At 37.6% G+C, this 8,577-nt stretch overlaps 2 protein-coding genes across 3 annotated transcripts; both read left to right on the top strand.

Annotated features, from left to right (window-relative positions):
- Nucleotides 1-15: 15 nt before the first annotated feature.
- LOC110420167 (Nucleotide-sugar transporter family protein) lies at nt 16-5,029 on the top strand. 2 transcript variants are annotated; one of them, XM_021433375.1, is made up of 15 exons: nt 16-194; nt 365-481; nt 764-820; nt 1,072-1,149; nt 1,327-1,371; nt 1,959-2,018; nt 2,187-2,309; nt 2,486-2,563; nt 2,975-3,044; nt 3,327-3,434; nt 3,597-3,730; nt 3,846-3,925; nt 4,123-4,168; nt 4,268-4,329; nt 4,683-5,029. In XM_021433375.1, exons 1-14 carry the CDS (start codon nt 27-29, stop codon nt 4,283-4,285), a joined length of 1,182 nt encoding a protein of 393 aa, XP_021289050.1. In that variant the 5' UTR covers nt 16-26; the 3' UTR covers nt 4,286-4,329; nt 4,683-5,029. The 2 variants fall into 2 exon arrangements, with proteins under 2 accessions (XP_021289050.1, XP_021289049.1); XM_021433374.1 differs by having other exon boundaries at nt 4,263-4,329.
- A 132-nt stretch (nt 5,030-5,161) lies between these two features.
- On the top strand, nt 5,162-8,548 carry LOC110420166 (phosphoribosylformylglycinamidine synthase). The gene is made up of 6 exons (XM_021433372.2): nt 5,162-6,324; nt 6,513-6,568; nt 7,056-7,165; nt 7,330-7,489; nt 7,993-8,085; nt 8,202-8,548. The coding sequence occupies exons 1-6, from the start codon at nt 5,559-5,561 to the stop codon at nt 8,340-8,342; spliced, it is 1,326 nt and encodes a 441-aa protein (XP_021289047.1). The 5' UTR covers nt 5,162-5,558; the 3' UTR covers nt 8,343-8,548.
- Nucleotides 8,549-8,577: the final 29 nt, after the last annotated feature.

The raw sequence follows: 8,577 nt of genomic DNA, 5'->3' as shown, positions 1-8,577 counted from the left end.
TGTCGTGATAGTTTTGGGGCAAACCAATGAAAAACGGGATGATAGAATGCAGTGTCTGCCATTCGAAGCTGGTTTCCCCAACTACCAGAGGTGTGTCTAGGGCTTATGACCGCCACAAAAGCAGGGTATCATCAAAGCAACGTGCCCTTAATGTGTTCTTGGTTGTTGGTGACTGTGTTCTTGTTGGTTTCCAAGTAATTCATTATCAATTTCTGCTTTTATTACATTTATACACATACCTATTTGTTTGTCCCCTGCCCCTTCCTCAATTTTCTGCAATTACGCATTTTAGCTTGTCCTGGTTTGGTTGCCTCTCGACTCAATCTTGATTCTTCATGTGTCTGATATTTTCTTTTTCTGCCAGCCTATTTTGGTTTATATGTCCAAGGTGGATGGGCGCTTCATGTTTAGCCCCATTAGTGTTAACTTTTTGACAGAGGCTGCAAAGGTTCTATTTGCAGTTGTTATGCTTTTTTTCCAGGTACATGCAAATTATTTCTTAACTTGTATTTCTTTATTTGAGTCAATGTTTCTACTTGGATAAATTGGGTTGATTTTTTGAAGTGAAGTGTGGCATGCCCTAAATTGACCTAATATCTATTGATCTTTGTATGGTTCTATCATGCGACTGTAACTTTTCTGTTTGATGCTGATGAAATATTTTGAAGTGCATTCTGGCATCGGGAGGTGGGGGAATATGAGGACTTAATGTATTTATGAACTCTTTAGCAATCTCATCGAAACCATTTTTACCTGTTTACAGGCTAGAAATCAGAAAGTTGGCGAAAAGCCCCTTCTGTCAATTTCCACATTCATGCAGGTACAAATTTGTTAATGACATACTTGATTTATACTTGATTTGGACTAGTAGGATAAATTGTAATAGTAAAAGTCTATGAGTTGAAAATTTCTATTTGAAGCTACTGATTGCCTAGTTCAACTATGGTTTTGCATATTAATCATGAGTACTAGATAATGATAATGTTTTATCATTCTTGGCATGAAAGGTGTAATGCTGAAATGATTCATTATTCATAATATAATCCCAGCAACGAGCATCATTTCTTGCAGGCAGCTCGGAACAATGTTCTTCTTGCTGTTCCAGCACTCCTGTATGCCATCAATAACTATCTGAAGTTCATTATGCAGGTATATTTCTTTAAATGGTTCCTCTTGGCGTTTTATTAATATTGTTGGGTAGTATTTGTGCAGTCGATGTTTTTAATTTTCTATATTCTGACTGGTGTTGTTCTGTTTCTTGGGACTGTTTTTAGCATGATAAAGGTCATAAGTCATTACTAATCAGTGTCAATTGCTTATTGGCAGCTTTATTTCAATCCTGCAACTGTGAAGATGCTGAGCAACCTGAAGGTAACTTCAGTTTGTAATAATCCATCAAATCTTTGTTCTTTTTTGCAGCTATTACCTTCAATTTGTTTGTGACCTTAGCTCTTGGAACTTTTCTTTATATTATGGTGGTGATGCTTCAATGCTGATGAGTAATTCTATAGTACCATTCTTCCATTGATGCTAACATTTGCTGGCTAGTTTATTGCACAATCAGATGTTCATTATCGTTTTCAGAATTCTTGTTTCTCAGCTGTTATACTTTCATTCCTGCTGAGGGTTTAATTGGAGTTGCAGTTTGCTGGGTAGTTCATTGCTTAATTATGGAAATTTTGTGCTCCTCCTTTTCTTTGAGTGTATGTTATTTGGAATTTGGATACAGAGAGCTTGGTTCAAATTGGGACATGCTAATTGTGAACAAGTTCTTACTATATTGCATCTAATTAGCATCAACATTATTTCCAATTCAATTATGCTTATACTTTGATGCATAGTGGCACTTGGAGGAACTTTTTTGTTTCATTCCTCTGAGATATTAGAATTATTTTTTGTTTTAAATAATTGCTTCTGCTCCTTGTAAAATTCTCTACATCTGCTCGGTGAACACGCAGGTTTTGGTAATTGCTGTTTTGCTGAAGTTTATAATGAGACGTAGATTTTCTGTGATACAGGTTAGACTCGAAACTACCTAATGGTTAAAAAGAATTCAATCAGAAGAAAGCACACATCAATGCAATGTTTAATTGCTCTAACTGCACATATGATTTTTGGTTCTATGTGGTATCGGTGGCATCTGTGTTACATGATAGTTGCATTGCTATTTTGTGGTTAATTTGCAGTGGGAAGCTCTTGCTCTGTTGCTCATTGGAATTAGTGTAAATCAGCTGCGTTCTTTACCTGAGGGTACTACAGCATTGGGCCTTCCTGTTTCAACGGGTGCTTACATCTACACATTGATTTTTGTAAGTAGCTTCGGGTATTTGAGTCATATGTTAGTGATATCTTGGTTTATGTGTGGGCCATGCAATCAGTTTTGACAGAAAGTAGTTTTATGTTGGTCATTCTTTTGTATCTTTGTTTTTACCCCTTAACACTTTTTTAACATCCTGGAAGCTTAACATTGGAAATAATTGGTCAGGTAACTGTTCCATCTTTGGCCTCCGTCTACAATGAGTATGCTTTGAAGAGTCAGTATGAGACAAGCATCTATCTTCAGGTGATTTTGTAGACTTTTCAGCATTAGTGGTCTCTTTCTGTTGCAGAGAAATGCTTGTTAGTTTCAAAAGGAGTAATTGGTTGATGCTAGAATTGTGGTAACCATTGCAGTCTTTGTACTTGCCATGTCTACAAAAGATTAGTTTGTTTTCCTTTTCGAGGTTTATGTAGAATATATCTTGACATTATATTGCTCAGATATTAGGAAGTTTGATTATCTGGGGAACCTAGTGAAGAGGGTTTATCTTTGCTACAATCAGTGTTATGTGCAGCCATCTAGCATGATCATTTTAGGAGTTCTGATTGGCAGCACTGGAATTTTTCTATTTGGCCTGGTTTCTCAAGAAAGGATACAGAATTACTTACTTTTATATGGTTATCCTCTAAATTTTTTGTCTCTTTTGGTTTGCAGAACTTATTTTTATATGGATATGGTGCTATATTTAACTTCGCGGCAATACTGGGAACAGCTGTTATTAAAGGTACGGTAGGGTATTAAGATATTCAATTCTGTAAAGCAAGTTAAAAGTATATGCAGAAGAGCTATTGGCTATAGTCAAATTACTTTTGATCTAGTGTGCTTTATTTTCATCTTTAAATACTTCAATTTGGAACAAGCTTTCTGCTCCAACATATTTACTTGTGGTGGGAACTTTATTGGTTATTGCTCCTGCAATTCTTGTCTGAATAAGCAACTATTAAGCCAGTCTGCCATCTTCATTTGTGTATCTGCTATTCTGACGTTCTCATTTGGATTGTTCCAGGTCCTAGTAGCTTTGATATCTTACAAGGACATTCGAAAGCTACTATGCTTCTTATATTTAACAATGCAGCCCAGGGAATTTTATCCTCTTTTTTCTTCAAATATGCAGGTAATACACTAATAACTTATCTAATTTCATGAATTTTCGTTGACTATTCTAAGTTCATATGGAATTAGAATTTAGTAAAAGATAGCTTCAATGAATGCATCTCACCAGTTTTCTGTTCCATCTCAAAATTGTTGTGTTCAACTCATTGTTCTGTGGATTCAGATACAATTTTGAAGAAGTATTCTTCAACTGTTGCTACAATCTTTACCGGCATAGCATCTGCTGCACTATTTGGCCATACTTTGACCATGAACTTCATCCTAGGAATTTCTATTGTGTTCATCTCAATGCACCAGGTAATTAGTAAGGATGCTACCTTATTGATGGCTAAGTTAGTACTGAAAATTTGGGAATTCTGCTTGCTGACCTTTACTTTGTGGTATTGTTCGGATGTTTTACTTTTCTGTGTAGTTCTTTTCACCTCTTTCCAAAGTCAAAGATGAACAACAGAATGGGAAGCTGGAACTGGTAGATTATCAGGACAACCACAGGTATATACCCCTTCTTTTCCAATTTTCTTATGAACTTTTTTAGATGAAATTTTATAGGGAATGTGCTATTGCTTCAACTAGAATTTGGCAGAGGAACCTGATTCAAATATTTTTAGCTGTATGGAAAAGTATTTTAACTAAGTTAGCTCTTGCATTGCAGTTACATGTTTTTTTTTTTTCCTTTATATATATTTCAGGTCCAAAGAATCTTTCATAAATATGGCAGCAGGAGCAAATGAAGAGGTATGAGTTTTCTGTGAAAGTGGTTGTCTTTACCTTGGAGAGGGTCTTTGGTCTCTTGCACTCCACTTAATGTTTTTAATTTGTCTCTTGCTAGGCTAGTCATTGTGTTGGATCTGATGAGAGACAACCACTTCTTCCCACCTAAAGTTTCTTGGAGAGTGGTATGACCTTTTTATTCTTGGAGTTTTTTAATTTGGAAACACTTGCTGTGTTGTTATATTGCTGCACAAAATTTTTGAGAAAAGAAGTAGAGTGTTATGATTGTAAATTGTGGTTGCTCATTTTGTGGTAAGCACTCCCTTGACCGATCTTTTTATTAGAGAGATTTGTCTTGAAGATTGTAACAACCTGGACCAAACTTGCCCCCCCTTGGCGGATGGATTAGGCATTAAAGTCTAGATGAGAACAGAATGAATAATTGGAAAGCCATGTATTACTAAGATTGATATTTGTGATTCAACAGTGCGAGTCTAGCTGCTTCTTAGGTTGACACAGTTGTTGCAATGTGTTGCAGGCAGGGAATTTGTTAGAAGGAATTCTTTGGGCAGGAGATGTTGGATAGTGGCAGAGAAGAGATTAAAGATAAAGAAAGCAGTTTCCGGAAGATTTAATGGGAATAAAACCTTAAAAATGAGGTTATTTGTTACTATAATTTTCTTGGGTCAGCCATCCAGAAGCCGATGGTGGATGGTAGATAGAGAAGAGCGGTGCGATTGGGTTGGTTGGTGCTGGATCCCACCAAAATACAAACATCATGTGTTTGTTGCTATTTGTATTCTTTATTACCTTAGACCAGGTATAGAGAACAAATATTTTTTTTGGCCAAATCGTAATATATATATATATATTTTTATTTTCTAATATAGGATTAGAATTTCCTTTTATTTTGATACGATGCTACAAAAAAATGAGAAAAGGGTATGCTCGATATTGATACCTATTTGAGTAATTGTCATTTGGTTTTGAGAGCACTGAAAGGAATGCTATAAACGAAGGCCATGAGTGTGTTTTTTCCACTGGCGATGCTCATTTTGGAACCAGACAGGCAGGAAGCTTGCGTCGAAAACTCAGACAAGAGTCATGAAATGAATGGTATACATGAAGGCCATGAGTGTGTTTTTTCATTGGCAATGTTCATTTTGGAAATCCAAACCTACATACTTCGCAATTATGTGATTAAATTAGTAGAACAAGTCCAACTCAACTTTGCAACTAACAAAACGAACGAAGCTCTGATTCGTTTCGTTTCTCTCCGGCAAAGCCTAAGTGTAGCCTGTTCCACCCAAATTTGAAATGAAATCTTCCTAGGCTAGGCTAGCACCTTTTACTCAATTCCTTGTCTGCTTTATGCTTAATGTCTACGTAATTTTTTTAACTTTGATTAGTTTAGATGAACTGTCTGAAGAGCCACTGCCTCCCCTTGCCCTTCCATTCTCCTTCTCCTCTGTTTCTGTTCAGCAGCACCCAACTTAAAACATGGTCGCCGCAGCTCTCCTTCTCCACTCCACGCCGTTCGCGCCGTTCTCGCCTTCCAAGGAATCCAAACTACGACAACCACAACCTTAGCCTTAGACGGAGCATCGAGTTCCAAAACTCCCCAGACAACCCCACTGTCAAATTGGTCCTCGATTTTGACCAGATTTCTTCCCTGTCTTCTTCCAATCTAAACCGCCTCATCTCTTTCTCCACAGACGCTTTCCAGGACCTCCGCAATTTGGTTCAAATCGATCCTGATACTCGGACCCTTCAACTATCCTGCCGCAAGTCCACCCTTCAATTTCTTGCTGCTTTCCTCACTTGTGGCTTCGTCATTGTTTTTGCTTTCACAGTCTTGGTGAAGCTGGGGTTGGGCTTGAAAGCTCGCTTTAGGCCTAAACACAAGGTTATTGTTAGGAGGGACCGGAGTCTTGGAGGAAGAGAGGTGGTTGTAGGGACAAAGAGGGATGGGGGTGACCCTCCTAGTTTCAGGGCTTTGGACAATCCATTATCCTTATCCGCGGCTCGGCCTCTTAGCACCAAGACCAATTATCCACGCCTCCAAGTCCAGCTCGGGGACAAGTTGCCAAAATGGTGGCCGGAAATGGATTCAGTGCCCAAAGAAGGTTCCGTCTTCAATTCCGAGTACTACCAGACTCAGGCCAACAGATTGATCAGAGGTAGGTTGTTGTTACTATTTTTACTAATTCTAATTCATGTTTGTTTGCATAATGTTTGGTTGCATTCAATAGTATTACTGAACATTGTCCCCGTAAAAGTTGCTCTTTTTTTTTCTTCAAATATCTCTACTTGTTATAGATATCCATGCTTAACATCTTCTAGTGCAACTTACCAACTTCTTATGCAGCAATCATCGACAGTAGATTGGGTGGAAAGGACATCACCGAGGAGGACATAATTCAAGTCAGTGCCTTTTTAAACTTTTTATTTAGTTCTCACTGTATTATAGTCCAGAAAATTCTAGGTCATTCATTTTTTCTTTTTTGCTGTAACTATCATGATTTATCTCACTTCATTTTGAATGCATTCAGGATTCCTTATGAGGTTGTGTTGTGTAATGTAGAATAGTTAACTTAGTCCTAGGGAGTCGAAATACTAAATCCCTTGCTATTGTCAGTCTACTTTCTATGATATTAATATGCTTGAAAAAATATGATTGATGATTGTGTTTAATGCAGTGTAATATGTGCTTGCTTCGCTCTACCCTCTATGTTGTCACTATTTCATTCTTATGAATTAGAATGGGAGAAATTAGTGGTCTCTTAAGCTTGGATAAATTCCGAATTACTTTTAATGGATTTAATGTTCTGGTGCAATTTCCCTTCCTTTTTTGGTTCGCTGATCCTTGAACCATGTGCTGGCCTTTCTTTTTGCCTGTATGTGTGAGCAGTTGCGTCAAATATGCAGGACATCTGGTGTACGGGTCTCCATAGCCACAACAAACACTCGGGATTCATTCTATCGTGCATCTGTTGAGTTGGTTTTAAATGTTTGCAGCAGGTATGGAATTTTTATTTTGCAAAAGTTAAAACTTTTGAGTTGTTGCAGTTGGTTTTATGTATGTAACTTTGTGTTTCTAACTTGCTTGAATGTTTAGCATGACTTTGATGTTCTTGAGCTGCTACAATTTTAGTAAACTTGTAACGTACTTAGATATTTTGCAGGGCGCCAAGTCACTCTAGCCATGTTCAGATTGATGGTGAAGATGCTCGGCAATTCCTTGCTGGGCTAGCTGAAAATATTGGACTTGATAACACCCGTGCTGCCCGAATGGTATCTGCTGGTGTTGCTGCACGCACACGCTTTTGTTTTTTGCAGGCTTGGGTAATTTTTCATACTTTTATTCTTACATTTGCTAGCTTTTGCACATAAATGATGATGATTTTCTTTCCTATTTTCATAGGAATTTATAGATTATCAATAATAATTTAGAAGTTGAGTACTCCTTGGGAAATCATTCTGTTCTTGCCTGCCTGGATCATCTCATCAACAGAGGAGAAAGAAGCATTAGCAACTTTGTGTTGAAATTTATCGGTCAATATAGGCGGCGGTTCTGATAGACCATTGCATTTGATGTCTTGTTTTGCAAAAACCTTTGTTTTGTGTAATCTATTATCTGAGTTCTTGGCACCAAGGTCTCGGGACATTTATATGATACTTCAGTTGTGGTATATGTTTTTCTTTTCGCAAATTTTTAATAGAGTTATTAGAACTTGCTACAGGGTTGACTGCCCCTTCCCACTTATCTATAAGTTTGAGAAGCATGATCTTACCCTTTCTGGCTACTTTGCTGGATTCTTGATCTTTGTGATGCCATTTGGTTGCAGGCTTTTGAAATGCAAGGTAAACATAGTGAGGCAATATTGGAGCTGTCGAAGATATGTCTTGTTCACCGAATCTTTCCTCCTGAAGAGTCCTCTGTATGTAGTTTGTTTCTTCATAAGTTACTAACTGGGTATTACCGTTGTGTTGGCTTTTCTTGATACTTAGTTAGGGTTTAGTCGTTAATGCAAATGATGTTTGATTATTTGCACAGCCTGAGATGGAGATGGTGGCTCGAGGATTAGAGAAGCTTTTGAAGGTGGAGCAGAGGGAACTGCTGATGGGAATGCTGGTTGGGGTCTGTAGCGGAGAAAGTCGCAGAAGTGCAGCAGAAGCTCTGGGCTTGGTCTGTTGACAATATTCTTTCTACCCAAGGTCCTAAGAGACTAGGCTAGAATAGACAGTATTCGGAATAATTAGGAGAGCAAAAAAAAGAAAGCTCAAATATGTAAAATTTCAATTGACATGACCTTCACTCCAATAGACGATAGCTTAGCCAATTTGTATTGTTATCATTATGAAAATAATTTAAATGTAAGTACTTGATTTCAGGTTTTTTAATTGTTGTAGTAAGCAGTGTAAATAAGCAC

Source organism: Theobroma umbraticum, unplaced genomic scaffold (assembly GCF_002168275.2).
Source record: "Theobroma umbraticum cultivar Fairchild unplaced genomic scaffold, ASM216827v3 scaffold_86.0, whole genome shotgun sequence".
Classification (NCBI taxonomy): Eukaryota; Viridiplantae; Streptophyta; class Magnoliopsida; order Malvales; family Malvaceae; genus Theobroma; species Theobroma umbraticum.
This window is presented reverse-complemented; position numbering and strand designations above follow the sequence as displayed.

Excerpts from the sequence above, each read along its gene's own strand:
- LOC110420166 (XM_021433372.2), top strand. The coding sequence starts at position 5,559 with ATGAACTGTCTGAAGAGCCACTGCCTCCCCTTGCCCTTCCATTCTCCT. Across the intron at positions 7,490-7,992 it reads TTTGTTTTTTGCAGGCTTGG|GCTTTTGAAATGCAAGGTAA; the intron begins GTAATTTTTCAT and ends ATTTGGTTGCAG. Across the intron at positions 8,086-8,201 it reads TTCCTCCTGAAGAGTCCTCT|CCTGAGATGGAGATGGTGGC; the intron begins GTATGTAGTTTG and ends TTATTTGCACAG.
- LOC110420167 (XM_021433374.1), top strand. The coding sequence starts at position 27 with ATGAAAAACGGGATGATAGAATGCAGTGTCTGCCATTCGAAGCTGGTT. Across the intron at positions 3,045-3,326 it reads GGGAACAGCTGTTATTAAAG|GTCCTAGTAGCTTTGATATC; the intron begins GTACGGTAGGGT and ends GGATTGTTCCAG. Across the intron at positions 4,169-4,262 it reads CAGCAGGAGCAAATGAAGAG|GCTAGTCATTGTGTTGGATC; the intron begins GTATGAGTTTTC and ends GTCTCTTGCTAG.